Source organism: Sorex araneus, chromosome 1 (assembly GCF_027595985.1).
Source record: "Sorex araneus isolate mSorAra2 chromosome 1, mSorAra2.pri, whole genome shotgun sequence".
Lineage (NCBI taxonomy): Eukaryota > Metazoa > Chordata > Mammalia > Eulipotyphla > Soricidae > Sorex > Sorex araneus.
Genome location: NC_073302.1, coordinates 243,718,586 through 243,736,768, shown reverse-complemented (window position 1 = coordinate 243,736,768; position 18,183 = coordinate 243,718,586). Strand labels below are relative to the sequence as shown.

General features: G+C 39.4%; 1 protein-coding gene across 1 annotated transcript; it reads left to right on the top strand.

Moving 5' to 3' along the window:
- The first annotated feature begins 2,886 nt into the window (after nt 1-2,886).
- On the top strand, nt 2,887-3,918 carry CYSLTR2 (cysteinyl leukotriene receptor 2). Its single transcript, XM_004604656.3, has one exon. The coding sequence runs from the start codon at nt 2,920-2,922 to the stop codon at nt 3,916-3,918; it is 999 nt and encodes a 332-aa protein (XP_004604713.1). The 5' UTR covers nt 2,887-2,919.
- Nucleotides 3,919-18,183: the final 14,265 nt, after the last annotated feature.

Here is an 18,183-nt window from a genome sequence, read left to right as displayed (position 1 = left end):
ATACATATTTGTTATCGTATCCTAATCCTATTTTATTATGTGAATTACCACCCCCCCCCAAATTAAATCAAGGGCATCCCAGGGGAGACTCTATAAAGTCCATGCAAGGTATGGTCCTTCCCCAACAGAAGGATCTAATTACAGGGTGATTTTTCTGTAGATGAGGTAAGGAAGTTGACTGGGCTTTTAGTTTTATAGTGATGGATAGTGAGGCTTGAAGGAAACCAACAAAATTTCATGGGAGTTTAAGTAATTAGCTGACAAGTCCCAAGTTATTTCTATCAATAAGGAATCTATACAACAGGAAAACAATTAAGCTAAGTAAAGATCCAAAAACTAAGTTAGTTTATTGCTTCTACAAGACTTGTTGCAGCTATTTTTGGCTCTCAAACATGACATTATGTGACTACTATTTCTACTGAAAAACAGAAATAAATTACTGGTCTCCAAGGATTCCTCTGTAATTGAATCAAAATCCCTAGTGCTTGGTGACAAAAAAAGAAAAAAGATTGCAAATTTAGAATCCTGAAAAAAAATTTTGGTATATAGTTATTACACTAATCTTTGTATGTCAACCCAATTATCATTTTTATCTTAAAATATGTAATTCTTGAAAGACATTTATATTATAATATTTAGCGTTAGAATAATTATCTTTTAAAAATCATCTGTTGTAATTTTTCAGTTAATTTTATTATTAATTTAGTAAGTAAGTGTACTCTCATAATGGTTTTAACTTAATGTTTTAAGAATTTTTAGAAAACTAGGTATTTCTTTTCTTCTTTCTTTCATAGAATGAAGGAACAAATTTATCATTCCTCTTGGTCTTTGCATTAAAGACCTAGATATTTTATGCACTGACATAACAATAGCTTCAGGATTCAGAACTTGGGAATGAAAGAATAATTAATTATTTAATGAAACAAGACATACATCATAACTCCATTTACAATCGAGAAATAATTATTGGCAATATTGTAAAACTCAGTAATTAATAGTCATTAGGACTGTGACATTTTTTAAATGCAAGGAGATTTTTAAGTTAAAATATTCACAAAAATATACTTTTACTTACTACAATCATAAAATAACCTATATTAAAAAGATCTTAATTCTAATTTTACTGTTTTTGTTATTTCTGTCACAATCTGCAGTACTTATTAATTTATCTTTACTTATATGTTCCTAGGCATTTACATATATATTTACACATATACACATATATGTATGTGTATTTACACACATACACACATATATGTATATGTATATTTACACATGTATATATATGTAGACAAAACAAAGCATTTTTTAAATAAAAACAAAAATGTAAATGAGTAGTTTATGGTTGTAAGATTTTTTTTTAATTTAATAGTTTATTTTTAATTAGTGAGTCAACGTGAGGGTACAGTTACAGATTTATACATTTTTGTGCTCATGTTTCTCCCTTACAAAGTTTGATAACCCATCCCTTCACCAGTGCCCATTCTCCACCACCAGTAAACCCAACATCCCTCCCCCCCTCCCCAGTCCTGTCTCCCCCCACCCCACACTGCCACTATGGCAGGGTATTCCCTTTTGTTCTCTCTTTCTGATTAGGTGTTGTGGTTTGCAATAAAGGCGTTGAGTGGCCATTGTGTTCAGTCTCTAGTCTATATTGGGCCCGCATCATCTTTCCCCCACATGACCTCCAATCACATTTTACTTGGTGTTCCCTTCTCTGAGTTGCCCAGAATGAGAGACCAGCCTCCAAGCCATGGAGACAACCTCCTGGTACTTATTTCTACTATTCTTGGGTGTTAGTCTTATAGTCTGTTATTCTATAGTCCACAGATGAGTGCAATCTTCCTATGTCTGTCTCTCTCTTTCTGACTCATTTCACTTAGCATAATACTTTCCATGCTGATCCACTTATATGCAAACGTCATGACCTCATTCTTTCTAACAGCTGCATAGTATTCCATTGTATAGATGTACCAGAGTTTCTTCAACCAGTCATCTGTTCTAGGGCACTCGGGTTTTTTCCAGATTCTGGCTATTGTAAACAGTGCTGCGATGAACATGTAAGTGCAGATGTCATTTCGACTATACTTTTTGGCTTTTCTGGGATATATTCCCAGCAGTGGTATTGCTGGGTCAAATGGGAGCTCAACCTCTAGTGTTTTGAGAATCGTCCATATTGTTTTCCAAAAGGGCTGAACTAGCCGACATTCCCACCAGCAGTGTAGAAGGGTCCCTTTCTCCCCACATCCTCTCCAACAGTGATTGCTTTTGTTCTTTTGGATGTGTGCTAGCCTCTGTGGTGTGAGGTGGTATCTCATGGTTGTTTTGATCTGCATCTCTCTGATGATTAGTGATGTAGAGCACTTTTTCATGTGCCTTTTGGCCATTCGTATCTCTTCCTTGGTAAAGTTTCTGTTCATTTCTGTTCATTAAAACAAAGCATTTAACTTAATTTACAAATAAATAAACATTAATTTATTTGGGGCGGTTGGGCCACAGATCTGTTGTTATCGACACATTCCCTTTGCCTCTTGTCATCAAAGAATGTTTTCCCTTTTCATCCATACACGAAGAAAATTATTTTCTGGCTTAAGCACTTTACATTGTCCATAGATGTCATATGAAATCTACTATCCAGTAGAGTTAGATGCAGTCACTGTATTAAATTACCCAAATTTAAGGTGTTAGCTTCAATACAATGAATAATATTTATTTTGAATTCTAGAAATGTATCATGAAATGTAATAGAGATTATAATAAAGACTTAGTTCATCTTCTCTTTACTAAAATTTCCAGAAAAACTAGTGTTTCTCTGTTTCATTAGAATCAGGGAAGCAAGCAGGAAGTAACTTTTTGTGTCTGTTGTTCTCTTAATCTAGCATAGAGAAGAAGCTTACCTCCTTGCCTCCATCCAGCTCCATGTCAGAAATGGAACCCAACGACATTCTGTCCAGCAACAACAGCGGCAGGAACTGCACAATTCAAAACTTCAAGAGGGACTTTTACCCTGTCGTGTACCTGATAATATTCGTCTGGGGCATCCTAGGGAACGGTTTCTCCGTATATGTTTTCCTGCAGTCTTATAAGAAGTCCACATCTGTGAATGTTTTCATGCTAAACTTGGCCATTTCAGATCTCCTGTTCATAAGCACGCTACCCTTTAGGGCTGACTATTATCTGAGAGGCTCCAACTGGATATTTGGGGACCTGACCTGCAGGATTATGTCTTATTCCTTGTACGTCAACATGTACAGCAGCATCTATTTCCTGACTGTCCTGAGCGTTGTGCGTTTCCTGGCAACTGTCCACCCCTTCCGGCTGCTCCATGTCACCAGCAGGAAGAGCGCCTGGATTCTATGTGGGCTCATATGGATCCTTATGATGGCTTCGTCAGTCATACTCCTGAACACTGGCTCTGAGCAGAAGGGCAATGCCCTCCTATGCTTAGATCTCAATATCAAGAAAATTGTTAAACTGCAAACCATGAATTACTTCGCCTTAGTATTGGGCTTCCTGCTGCCGTTCTGCACGCTGAGCGTCTGCTACCTGCTGATCATCCGAGCTCTGTTAAAGGTGGAAGTTCCAGAATCGGGGCTGCGGGTTTCTCGCAAGAAGGTTCTCACCACCATCATCATCGCCCTGATCATCTTCCTCCTGTGTTTCCTGCCCTATCACATATTGCGAACACTCCACCTGCTGGCGTGGAAAGAGGATGCATGCCCAGACAGACTACATAAAGCTGTGGTTATCTCTCTGGCCTTGGCAGCAGCTAACAGCTGCTTCAATCCCTTTCTCTATTATTTTGCTGGGGAAAATTTTAAGGACAAACTAAGGTCTGCACTGAGAAAACTTTATCCACAGAAGAAGAATTACAGATTTTCTGTCAGTGCATGGTTGAATAAGGAAACACCAGTATAAGGGGTATTAGGTGAAGTCTGATGTGTCCTGTGTCCATCTACATTAACGCAAGTTTCCAAAAGACATTTTGTTTCTGCAATATCCAACAAAGGGCTATTGCCAACATTTAATTGACATGGCTTTTTTAAAATTAAGGTCTATTTAAAATTTTCTTTTGATGCATTTTCTGTCTCAAAATCTAAGTGAGAATGAATGCAGGATAAAAAAATTCCATACTAGAGTCTTTTTTAAAAAACACAAATTACAATGCCTTTATTTCAAATTGGCTGCAAGATTGGATTTCCTAGGTAGATACCAATTTACCGGTCTAAATCACAATAACACTAAATCAAAAACAGTTTATCCTGCACAAAAACTTGGCCTGAGAAATAGTCATTTGAATTTTCACGGGCTTACATTTTTCATTATAGAACCAAGTAGATAAAATATTAGCATGATTGGGGGAAGGGCATGATTTACAAATCAAAGATCAGTCATTTGTAGCAAGTGCTCACTTATCTTGAGGACAGGGCTCTGATGACTGCAGTTGAGGATAAGGAAGAAAGTGAGGAAGAGAGCTGAGTCCTTATAATAATATTACCAAGTCATCGTGGCCACATTCATTCATTTCACTGTTGGAAAGCCTCTCAAAGCCTTCCACAGAATCAACACCATACTAGAGTCTTTAATGTAAAACTCAGACTGAGTACAAGAGCTACTGATTTTCATCACATCCTTCATGCACCATATATTCTAAATTCTCAACTTTAAGATTATTCCAAATTCTCCAACTTCTTCTGTTCTCCCATTCTCTTCAACCTCCCCAAATACTGGGCAGGAGAGATGGTAGAATGTGTAAGGCACCTGTTTTGCTTGTGGCAGACCAGGGTTTAACCTCCCGCAACCCATATGATCCCCTGAGTGATCTCTGGGTGCAAATCCAAGTGTAAGCCCTGAGTACTGCTGGGTATTTCCCCAAAACAAAAGAATTAAAAAAACCCCAGATCTCAAAATATAGTCAATTAGCCAAGCTACTCAGGGCAGATAAGAAAAGCATCCTAAGATATGAGGGGAAAGACTTTGACTGTGAAAAGAAAGGTTGTCTTTAGGCAAACCAGAGTCAAGTTCCAAGCAAGAAGAGGTGGGGTGGGGGGGAATGGAATAGTGGGAGTTGGGCAAGAGACTGGTACTTAAGAGGGAGGAAGGGAAACTTCATTTTGCACCCTGGGAGCAGGATTAGTGCTCTGAGGGCAAAGGAGGCTCCTGTGGCTTCTCTTGCCAGGGGAATAGGTAGGTCAAGAGGAGCAGGAGAGGATTTGAGGTATGGCCACAGGCAGTAAAAGGATCCCATAAGCAGCAGGAGAGAAGAAAGGCCAGTCTTACACTTGAGATCTGGTTTCCTACAGACTTTCTTGCAGTGCTCCTAGGCCTCCATCTACTGGGCTAGAAGCCAGAGTGAGAGGCAGCTCTAAGGTGAAGCTGCATATTCAGAGTCAGGTGCAGGTCAAGTCGAGAAGGTGACTAGACCCTGAAAATGGTACCACCTTTCCTCTGGAGAGAGAAGAAGAGCGTGGTAGCAGGAGGGGCGCTTTGTGTGCAAAGGATGCAAACAACCACTGACACTGTGGCCACCACTGGGCCAAGAGCTGAGCACACTCTCTGGGTGGGACAGATTGTGCCAGGCACGTCACATTCCTATAACCCTCATGTCAAAGCTCAGCATTACCATCTTATAGATGAAGAAAATGAAGCTCAGAAAAATTAAGAAAGTTGCTTAGGTTCACTCAGCTAGTAAGAACGTTTAAAACTTTTGTGCAAAAGTGTTGATTGAAGTCTGTCCACACCGCTCCCCTCCGACACATGTTCAGGAAGACTGGCTGGAAGTCTGAATAAGAGATCCTTCCATCCACTGGATACCTACCCCTTTTCATGGAAATATTGAGGTGTTCCCTTTGGAGTTGTTGACCTCAGGCAGAGTGAAATGTGGTAGGAAGGTGGTATCTGATGTCAAGGAGGGATAGCATGCAAGTCTCATAATTAAGAACCCCACGTCCTTCCTTTATCTTAGAATACTGCCAGATAGACTTGCCTTGTCTTAAAGGATCTTCCAATGGGGAAAGTGCCTGATCAAGAGGAAAGACCAACAGAATTTTGGTTGGGGAATTTTCCAACACAATTTTCAAGTGTTTGCCCTTTTACATAGCTGGCTGTGAACCCCACAATTCAACTAATTCTTTCCTCTTCTCACAGAAATCAACTGTCAGAGCTTGACTCTTAATTATAAATAGTCACCACATATTACACACTGGAGGGAAATGGTTGAATGTGAAAAACACCAAACAAGAAAATGGGGGTAGAGACGTTTTCAGTACAAAAGATCTCACTCTTGCTCATTTTCCCAGAACTACTAGAGAATGAATCCTTCAAACTAAGAGTTTAAACCAAGGTAGGGGGTGAATGCACCTGGTGGAAATTAGAGTCTCACAAAGGAGAAAGATGAAGATAAATTCGAGCATAGGTAGCATAAATAGGTTGCAGAGAAATAAAAAACTAGAAAAATAAAAAATAAATTTTTACACTAATAAATTAAAATTTATTTATTTAACACAGTTATTTAAAAAGGAAAGAAAATGCTGTTGTAGAGAAGAAATAGAAACTTATTATAGGACATGCTAAGTTATAGATAATATTTATGCAGAGAATAATATAGATGACAAAAACACCGATCCAACTTTTCTCAGAAAATGTAGGGATGAGATGTATATGTGGGAAAGAGAGATGTAAGAATGTAAGTCTCCATATTCTATCACAGAAAAATGTATAATAACTAAAGCTAGTGAGTGATGTATAACAATGCTATTTAGTAACAGGTGGTAAACACCAGAAGAAACTAAAGAGAACAGATAAGGATTGCCTCTGGGGAATTGGGGTGGGAAGATAAGGTAGAGACTTCTCTTCCTTTTAAGAATTATTGTCTTAAAAAAATGTATTGTTCAGATAAAATAAAAGCTAAGTTTAAACTAAACTTTTTCATGAAAATGAATTCTAACACTTTTATTTAATAGAAGATGGAAAGAAACACCTCCAGAAACTGACAGAAGAAAGGGAAGAAATTGACTTCTCACAGAAAAATTAGAAGCAGAAAAGGACTGGGTATGAATTTGGATCTTCAAGAGAAGTCCACCTAACTCTTCCATGGGCTGGGGGAAGAAAAAAACAGTTTCTGGAGCCAGAGGCAGTATAAATATCAGGATATTTGTAGTTGCAAGTAACAAAAAATCAAATTCCAGGTGGCTTACACAGCCGCTATCTCATCTAACTGAAATATCCAAGGGGAACTTGGACTTCTAGTTCTATTCAACTAGGGGCCCTGTGAGTCTTCTGCTCTGGAAGCAATTTGGTCCTTCAACTCTATCTCCATGGCAAGTAGTCATGCTATATTGTCCCCTTACCTGTAACCAAAGTACTAGGGTATCTGCACCTAAATCATTATATAAGTTGTGTGCTTCTTTCTGATTGCACCTACTCAGAAAATAAACATACCTGTCCCTAAACTGAAGCAAAGAGGATTGGGGATGTTCAGAGTTTAAGTGGACTTAAAGTGGGCTTGGAGTAAGACTTGCTGAACTTTTCATTGGGACAGAAATGAAGTAGTGCTTGCAGAGAACATAGCTTCATTCTTCATCATAAGTGAGGAAGAAAAAGAACTTCCAGAGAGTCAGGGAACGTGCTGGGCGTGATCTAACTAAGCAGGAAGCTTGGCAGCTTAGAAAGGTGGAACAGAAAATGGGACTGAGGAGTCAGAGTGAAAATAAAAAAATGAGTTTATGTTGTGATGTCATAGTAATGTTTAAACCAGGAGTTTTAAAAAAAATGGTGTAGGGATTGTAGGCTATAGTGTATTTAAGTCTAAGTGTGTGTGTGTGTGTGTGTGTGTGTGTGTGTGTGTGTGTGTGTAAGAGAGAGTGTGTGGGGAGAGAGAGAGAGAGAGAGAGAGAGAGAGAGAGAGAGAGAGAGAGAGAGAAATTTTGTTTACCAAAGTGAAAGCCAAGAGTTTCCTGGGATTTTAGATACAGTTCTTGTCATCTGAGAGGTTAGGTATCCCCTCAAACAAGTACATAGATTGTTCCACTGAGATAGAGGATTTTGTTTGTAAACTTTGTTAGATTATGATACTGAAATTGTGCTTTTTTCAGTTGACACCAAAGAAGAAACTATCATTATTTTCTAATTATTTTAAACAGCAAATTTTATGTTTTTCATTTAATTCGGTGGCCTTGCTATTTACTCTGAGGTAGAGAATTAGGATTAGAAGGAAGAGAAAGGCAAGTTATATAGCTTTCTACAGGGAATTCACTCCTCTTGGAAAAAACTTGAAAGCAAAGGCCTTGTCAGGGGAAAATGAGACAGGGAGGGGTAATCCTGAAGACACGGTTATGAGAGATTCTTCCTAGGAGAACATTCAGTCCCCAAGCAGATAGAGGCAGCTATTGAAGGCCAATAGATGCCATAAGAAAAAATATGATGAGAGGACTTGTGACAAAATGTTTTAAAGTTTTAAAGAGTAAAGAGTATAGACTGGATTAAGAGTTTGTTGAAAAGCGGCAACAATTAAAACAGCATGGTACTGGAACAAAGGCAGAGCTGAAGACCAATGGAACAGGGTGGAATATCCCTACACACAACCTCAAGTGTATGATCATCTAATCTTTGATAACGGAGCAAGAGATGAGAAGTGGAGCAAGGAAAGCCTCTTTAACAAATGGTGCTGGCACAACTGGACAACCACATGTAAAAGAATGGGCTTAGACCTCTATCTGACACCATGCACAACAGTCAGATCAAAATGGATTAAAGATCTCAACATCAGACCACATACCATAAGGTACATTGAAGACAAGGTTGGCAAAACCCTCCACGATATTGAAGATAAAGGTATCTTCAAAGATGACATGCAACTGGCCAACCAAGTGGAAACAGAGATCAACAAATGGGACTACATTAAACTAAAAAGCTTCTGCACCGCAAAAGATACAGTGACCAAAATACAAAGACTATCTACAGAATGGGAAAGGATATTTACACAATACCCATCAGATAAGGGGTTGATATCAATGGTATATAAAGCACTGGTTGAACTCTACAAGAAGAAAACATCCAACCCCATCAGAAAATGGGGCAAAGAAATGAACAGAAACTTTCCCAAGGAAGAGATACGAATGGCCAAACAGCACATGAAAAAGTACTCTACATCACTAATCATCAGAGAGATGCAGATCAAAACAACCATGAGATATCATCTCACACCACAGAGACTAGCACACATCCAAAAGAACAAAAGCAACCACTGTTGGAGAGGATGTGGGGAGAAAGGGACCCTTCTACACTGCTGGTGGGAATGCTGACTAGTTCAGCCCTTCTGGAAAACAATATGGACGATTCTCAAAAACTAGAGGTTGAGCTCCCATTTGACCCAGCAATAACACTGCTGTGAATATATCCCAGAGGAGCAAAAAAGTATAGTCGAAATGACATCTGCACTTATATGTTCATTGCAGCACTGTTTACAATAGCCAGAATCTGGAAAAAAAACCCGAGTGCCCTAGAACAGATGACTGGTTGAAGAAACTTTGGTACATCTATACAATGGAATACTATGCAGCTGTTAGAAAAAATGAGGTCATAAAGTTTGCATATAAGTGGATCAGCATGGAAAGTATCATGTTAAGTGAAATGAGTCAGAAAGAGAGAGACAGACATAGAAAGATTGCACTGATCTGTGGAATATAGAATAATAGACTAGGAGTCTAACACCCAAGAATAGTAGAAATAAGTACCAGGAGGTTGACTCCATGGCTTGGAGGCTGGTCTCTCATTCTGAGCAACTCAGAGAAGGGAACACCAAGTAAAATGTGGTCAGAGGTCATGCAGGGGAAGGGTGATGCGTGCCGAATGTAGACTAGAGACTGAACGCAATGGCCGCTCAACACCTTTATTGCAAACCACAACACGTAATCAGAGAGAGAGAACAAAAAGGAGTACCCTGCCATAGTGGCAGTGTGGGGTGGGGGGAGACGGGACTGGGGAGGGTGGAAGGGACGCTGGGTTTACTGGTGGTGGAGAATGGGCACTGGTGAAGGGATGGGTTCTCGAACTTTGTATGGGGGAAACATGAGCACAAAAATGTATAAATCTGTAACTGTACCCTCACGGTGATTCACTAATTAAAAAAAAAACTTTAAAAAAAAGAGTTTGTTGAAAAATTAAGGAACCAGCATGGAGATGTGGGCTAATCTTCACAGGAAGTTGGAAAGTTCTCAGAATCTTTAGTTGGGAAGACTGAATGTTTCCCCCAGGAAACTCCAGCCCTGTTCCTCTGCCCTGTCTGCAAAGACCCTGCCTTCCCTGTGGAGTAGATGGACAGGGCCAGGTGGATGTCAAAGGAGCCTGAGGACCAGTGGCTGGGGACCAGAGGGGCCTCTCTGAGCTTAGGGTTATGTAAGACCTCAAAATATTTATACAATTTCAGGTTAAGGAAAATCAAACTGCCATTTGTCAATCTTATAAATGGCAAAGACTAGACTTCCCCTTAAGCTTCTGTTATGTATACTGAAAGTTCCATGTAGTTTTCTTAAAAGCAAGTATGACGCTTTCTTTATTCACAGTATATGTTTTTATAAAATGTTTGAATTAAAATAAATAAAAGTGTCACCCTGTTCTTATTCTCTAGTTTAACAGGTCTTTATGACTATAGTCACTCTAACAGAACTGTGATGTGGTCCTGCTTCAGAGATCTGCTGATTTCCTTTCCACTTGGCTTTAAAATTTTCTCCTGTGTATTTTGTATTTGGAAATACTACTATAACATATTAATAGCAGTTATCCTTATTTGAACTCAGCAATATTTATTTCCCCTTTAAGCACATGTTCTACATTTTTAATTCAATTATCTTACTTTTCATATCTAGAATTGCTCTATTTTCAAAGTGACCTGTTGTAATCTATAGTTTTATGCTCTTAATCTTCTCAAGTCTCTTTTATATGTCTCTTGTGATATGATAACTTATCCTCTAGTAATATTATCACAAAATCTTTGCCCGTCTGACCATGTTCTTTACCATTTATATTCTCTCTCAGGTGACTTGGTATGTTTTGTGACTTCTGACATTCAACCCCTGCTTTTTGGAATTTAATCAGTGGAAATGTTTTCAAGCTTATGCTTATTTTCCTCCAGAAAGTTTTATATTTTATTTCTTCCAAGGGTGTCAATTCTTACTTCCATGGGTCATATTAAATTGAATCTACGAATTAATTTTTATACTACATAGGTAGTACAAATTATGACCCTATATCCTACCCCCAATAACCAGCTTTTAATTCAAAATTTTCAGGCAACATATTTTCCACTTCTAAGTGATGGAGGGGTTCAGTCAGGTGAGGCCTTTTTTTCTATCTTCTTCCTTATGTCGTTTATTTCTCAGATGCCTTTGTATTGGGAACAGAGCCTCAGTTTTATTTAGGACTCTAGTACATCTTTTCCAGAATGGTGATTCCTTCTCTAGTATAAGTACATGCTGTTTATCACATCAGGAAGTAGATTCTTGGGGCCTGGAGGATGGTTCAGTAATGTATGTCACCTACCTTGCAAGCAAAAAATCACTTTGCTCCCTGATGGGCCATCTGTGATTCTGATTCTGGAAGCTTGGATCATTGGATCTGGCAGCTCTGTCGACTGGGATCCCTGGGCTACAAGTAATTTCCAGTCATACTGCAGACTGGAGTGAGTGTGCATGTGTGTGTGTGTGTGTGTGTGTATGTGTGAGACCACCACACTGAAAAGAGTGAAACCCCCATTGAGCACCACTGGACAGAAGATGTAACTGTGGAGAGCAGTGTGGGAGCCTCACAGTGATCCCTGGTGAGCACTACCATCAGCAAGCGCATGATTACAACTAAAAAGGTTGCCCCCCTGTGTGCATGTGTTCAAGCTCCACCACTGAAATAAGAACAACCCTCAAAGAGCATTGTGACCAAGCATTCGAGCACCAGAGCCTGGTGCAACCCCAGCAATTAACACAACTGAAATGTAGGAGCATCACTGTCAGGTGTATGTGAGGCCCCAGTCATTGCAAACAGCAATTAAGAAGGAAATGAGGAAGAGGGGAGGACAAGAATAGAATCTAATTCATCTCTTGAAGCTGGGCTGGATTATTTTGGTTTTTGTCTTTTCTTTTGTTTTGTTTTTGTGCCACAGCTAGCCATGTTCAGGAGTTACTCGTGGCTCTGTACTCAAAAATCACTCCTGACAGGGCTCAGGGGACTATATGAGATGCTGGGGATGCTGATGGCATGCAAGGTGTGTACCCTAATTGCTCTATCACTCTGGCTCCAAGGGATTTTTTCCTATTTATTATTATTTTTTAACTGAATCACAGTGATATACACATTTACAAAGCTGTTCATGGTTGGATTTCAGTCATATAATGCTCCAACACTTGTTCCTTCACCAGTGTACTTTTCCCACCACCAGTTGTCCCAGTTTCCCTCCCACTATGGCAGGCACTTTTCATCTCTCTCTCTCTCTCTCTCTCTCTCTCTCCCTCTCTCTCTCTTTCTCTCTCTCTCTGTGTCTCTCTTCCCTCTCTCTCCCTCTATTTCCTTTCTGCCCTTATGGTTTGAAACACATCTAATGAAAGGTTATCAGATATATCCCTTTACCTATGCCCAAGGGCTGGTTTTAATGACTTGTTTGGCCACTAGGCTATAGCAGAAGTGATATACTTGGATTCCAAGGTTGTCAGAACAAGTTTTGTAGTTCCTACTAATGTATCTTAAAATGTTCTTGAGATGCACCTCTTTGAAATCCACCAAATCATTTTGTGAGAAGACTATGTTTCCTGAAAGGTAATTTGAAGACACTTTGGTTAACACCCACAATTGAGCTCCCAGCCAAGGGTGGGAGTGAGTATCAGTGACGTATTAGTGGTGTGCGTATAAGTGAGCCTTCTCTTACAGGCAGCTAAGCCTTCAGATGATCCTAACTGCAGCCCTCCATCTGCAAACCCAGTGAACTCCCCAAGTAAGAGCTTCTTACATAGTCCTAGTTAGCCCAAAGAAAGCAATAGCACATGCAGTATCACTGAATCTTGGAGTGTTTTGTTACCTAAGTGATCATCTGTTAGACTTTCCACCTTAAGAATTAGGTTTCGTCACTATTTTTCCTTGTCCAATGAAACTGTTAAAACATCAATAAAGTGCCCTGGAGGTTTCAGGGTGAGAGTGATTGTTGGCACTCCCTTCTCAGATTTTACATGTGTATTTAGTGTTAAACCCTCTGAATTTTCTATCATTACTTTGCACTCTAATGTAATGAGAAAGTAAGACTCCAGGGTTGCAGAGATAGCTTAAGTGGTAGATCACACATTTAGCACATACAATTCCTGGCATCACATTGCTCCTCTGAGAACCAATGTGTGGGTCTTGGTGTGGTCCTGAACACTGCTGGAACTGAGCACCACTCCTCCAAACAGATCATTACACCACTAGGCTGGGCATCGCCAGGAGTGGCCCCTTCTCCCGCAATACGAACCACCACTGGGTCTGGTCCCTATTTTTTAAAATTAAAGATTTTATACATTTTTGGGATTTGATCAAAATTTGGGAGAATATATTTTTCTTTTCTTTTTGTCTCATGTTTTGGATCATACTTAGAAGTGCTCAGACTTACTCCTGGCTTTGTGCTCAGGAATCACTCCACATGTGATGCTGAAGATCGAACCTGGATCAGATGCACGCAAAGAAAGCATCTTACGTTCTGTACTATCTCTCTGGCTTTTTGAGGGAATCTTTTTCCACACTGTCAAAACATTAAGCAATTAGCTTCATTGTGTAATGAATAAATTCTGCATTACACAGAATTACATTTCAAATTTGGCACAAACCGGTGGCATGCCTTTTTAACAGAAACACCTATCTCTAGTCATGTTTCAATTCCGTCATTCAACCTCTATTTCCATATTGTACTCAATCTGTCCTTGCCAAAGTCATAAATAACCACCATGTTATCAAACCTCATGGTCCCTTTATTAACTCCCATGCTCTTTTGTATCAGATACAGCGGGCCTTTACTTACTCTTGTAACTCATTCTTGGGCTTTGAACACTATAATCTCTGGTCCACCGTGCCCCCATCTCTAGTACTCCTATCAAGCTTTGATTTAGAAGCCTTTGTAGATTGGATTTTGGTTTTTTGATCCATTCATCAAGTGCCATACTTTTGATCTCAGTCTATTTCTTTGAGATTCCAATTTCTGCTCACCTTCTGCCAACCTCTGCTTTTGACAGCTTGTCTTATTTCACTCATCAAGTAATGAGGAATGCCAATGAGTAGGAACAGGTTTTCACAGAATTTCATCACTATGGGTTTTTCTCTCTCTACATTCTTGAACATCTTGTATCAGCTTTATAGTTCTGACAAAGTTTATCTTTCTTCTGATGCCTCTTCCTTTGCCGATCTCAGGGGTATGGGCTATTTCCTTAAGCACCCATCAGCAACTGATACCCCACATTTTTTTTTGCTTTTTGGGTCACACCTGGTGATTCACAGGGGTTAATCCTGGCTTTACACTCAGGAATTACTTCTGGTGGTGCTCAGGGGACCATATGGGATGCTGCCAATCAAACCCGGGTCAGAGGCATGCAAGGCAAACACTCTACCTGCTGTGCTATTGCTCCAGCCCCAATAGTATAAATTCTTGAGTACAGGAGTCATTCTCTTTGAGAATCTTTGACTCTTATAGCCAGTCCTTAGACTGTCTCACTGACCACCTTTGAATATGTACTTTTAGTTTTGGCTAAAGGTACATGCCCAACTCTTTAGCTTAAAAATGAAACAAAACTAGATCAACAATCGACAAACAAAACAAAATTTTTATTGCATATACCTATAGTTTTATAGTTTTTTACCTATAGTTATTGTATATACCTATAGTTTTACCTATAGTTTTTTTTTTAACCTCATTTCTCTCTAACTCTCCCCTCCCCCGTGTCTGTCTGTGTGTGTGTGTGTTTGAATGCTTCACTAGTGATTCTGGCAGAATATATATATATATTTCTAAATTCTTTTATTGATTCACCATGTGGAAAGTTACAAATCTTTCACGTTTAAGCCTCAGTTATACAATGCTCAAACACCCATCCCTTCACCAGTGCACATATTCCACCACCAAGAATCACGATATACCTCCCCCCTTCCCCCCATCTCCCCAGTCCCCCACCCCGCATGTGTAATTGGTAAATTTCACTTTACTTTCACTTTACTTTGAGTACATTCAATATTTCAACCAAAAAATTCACTATTATTGATTTGGAGTTTCTCCCCTCTAAAGTCGATCTGCTGAAAAGAAAGCATTTGGTAATTTGTTTTCCATTGCTGAGAATGAAGAGATATGAGGTCAGGAGGCCGCACTAGCAGCAGCATAGTTTTGGATTTCTGTATTTTAGTATTTTAGTAACTAAGTCCAGAGAAATGTCTGCCAGGAATCGCAACATTGTAAGCTTGTACCTCTCAGCTACTTTATATTCCACATATGAGTGCAATCTTTCTATATCTGTCTCTTTCTTTCTGACTCATTTCACTCAGCATGATACTTTCCATGTTGATCCATTTACATGCAAATTTCATGACTTCATGTTTTCTGACAGCTACGTAGTATTCCATTGTGCAAATATACCAGAGTTTCTTTAGCCAATCATCTGTTTTCGGGCACTCTGGTTTTTTCCATATTGTGGCTATTGTAAACAGAGCGGCAATGAACATGGAAATGCAGATGTCATCTCTACTATACCTTTTTGCCTCTCCGGGATATATTCCCAGGAGTGGTATTGCTGGGTCAAATGGGAGCTCAATTTCTAACTTTTTGAGAATCGTCCATATTGTTTTCCAAAAGGGCTGAACCAGTCGGCATTCCCACCAGCAGTGAAGGTGAGTCCCTTTCTCCCCACATCCTCTCCAACAGCGGTTGCTTTTGTTTTTTTGGGATGTGGGCCAGTCTCTGTGGTGTGAGATGATATCTCATGGTTGTTTTGATCTGCATCTCCCTGATGATTAGTGATGTTGAACATTTTCTCATGTGCCTCTCAGCCATTCGTATTTCTTCTTTGGAAAAGTTTCTGTTCGTTTCATCACCCCATTTTTTGATCAGGTTGGCAGTTTTCTTCTTGTGGAGTTCAACCAGTGCATTGTATATCCTTGTTATCAACCCTTTATCGGATAGGTACTGCATAAATATCCTTTCCCATTCTGTGGATTGTCTTTGTATTTTGGTCACTGTTTCTTTTGAATTGAAGAAGCTTCTTAGTTTGAGATAGTCCCATTTATTTATCTTTGTTTTCACTTGCTTGGCCAGTGGCGTGTCAACTTTGAAGATACCTTTGGCTTCAATATCGTGGAGGGTTTTGCCGACCTTGTCTTCAATGTACCTTAGGGATTCTGGTCTGATGTTGAGGTCTTTAATCCAGTTTGATCTGATTTTTGTGCATGGTGATAGATGGAGGTCTAAGCCCATTTTTTTTTGCATGTAGCTGTCCAATTTTGCCAGCACAATTTGTTAAACATGTTTTCCTTGCTCCACTTCACATTTCTTCCTCCCTTATCAAAGATTAGATGATCATATATTTGGGGGGGGGGTATGTCAGAGTATTCAACCCTGTTCCATTGGTCTGCAGCTCTGCCTTTGTTCCAGTACCATGCTGTTTTAATGACTACCGCTTTGTAGTAGAGTTGGAAGTTGGGAAGGTTGATTCCTCCCATTTTATTTTTCCTAAGGATTGCTTTAGCTATTCGTGGGGCTTATTGTTCCGTATGAATTTCAGGAGCGCTTGCTCCATTTCTTTGAAGAATGTCAAGGGTATCCCTATAGGGATCGCATTGAATTTGTACAATGCTTTGGGGAGAATTGCCATTTTGACAATATTAATTCTTTTAATCTATGAGAAGGGGATGTCTTTCCATTTCCTCGTGTCCTCTTTTATTTCCTGAAGTAGTGTTTTATAGTTTTCATTGTACAAGTCCTTTAACTCCTTTGTTAAGCTGATTCCGAGGTACTTGATTTTTTGAGGCGCAATTGTGAACGGGATTGCTTTTCTCAGGTCACTTTCTTCTCTCTCATTATTTGCATATAGGAAAGCCATGGACTTTTGGATATTGATTCTACAGCCTGCAACTTTACTATACGAGTCTATTGTTTCTAGGAGTTTCTTGGTTTTAGGGTTTTCTAGGTATAGTATCATATCATCTGCGAATAGTTAGAGCTTGATTTCTTCCTTTTCTACCTGAATGCCCTTAATATCTTTTTCTTGCCTAATCGCTATTGCAAGTACTTCCAGTACTATATTGAACAGAAGTGGAGAGAGTGGGCATCCTTGTCTTGTCCCTGTTCTCAGAGGGAAGGGTCTTAGTTTTTCCCCATTGAGGACAATGCTTGCCATAGGCTTGTGATAAATGGCTTTGACTATATTGAGAAAGGTCCCTTCTATACCCATTTTGGCGAGTGTTTTCATCATAAACGGATGCTGGATCTTGTTAAATGCTTTCTCTGCATCTATTGATATGATTATATGATTTTTATCTTTTCTTTTGTTGATATGATGGATTATGTTGATTGATTTCCGGATGTTAAACCATCCTTGCATCCCTGGGATGAATCCCACTTGGTCGTGGTGTATGGTTTTTTTGATGAGTTGTTGAATTCTATTTGCTAATATTTTGTTGAGAATCTTCGCATCTGTGTTCATCAGGGATATTGGCCTGTAGTTTTCTTTTTTTGTGGTGTCTTTGTTTGCTTTTGGTATTAGGGAGATATGAGCCTCATAGAAACTGTTTGGGAGGGTTTCTGTTTCTTCAGTTTCCTGGAAAAGCTTGAGAAGGACTGGCAAAAGGTCCTCTTTAAATGTTTGGAAAAACTCGCTAGTGAATCCGTCTGGACCTGGGCTTTTGTTTTTGGGAAGATTTTTGATTACCATTTCAATTTCCTTGATGTTAATTGGACTATTCAGGTACTCCAGGTCTTCCTGGTTCAGCCTTGGGAGATTATAGGAGTCGAGGAATTTATCCATTTCTTCTAGGTTCTTTTGTTTCGTGGCATAGAGATTTTCAAAGTAGTCTCTGATGATCTTTTGAATTTCATTGGTTTCTGTTGTGATGTCCCCCTTTCATTTCTGATTCGGCTTATAAGGGTTCTCTCTCTCTCTCTTTCTTTGTGAGTCTTGCTAGTGGTTTATCAATCTT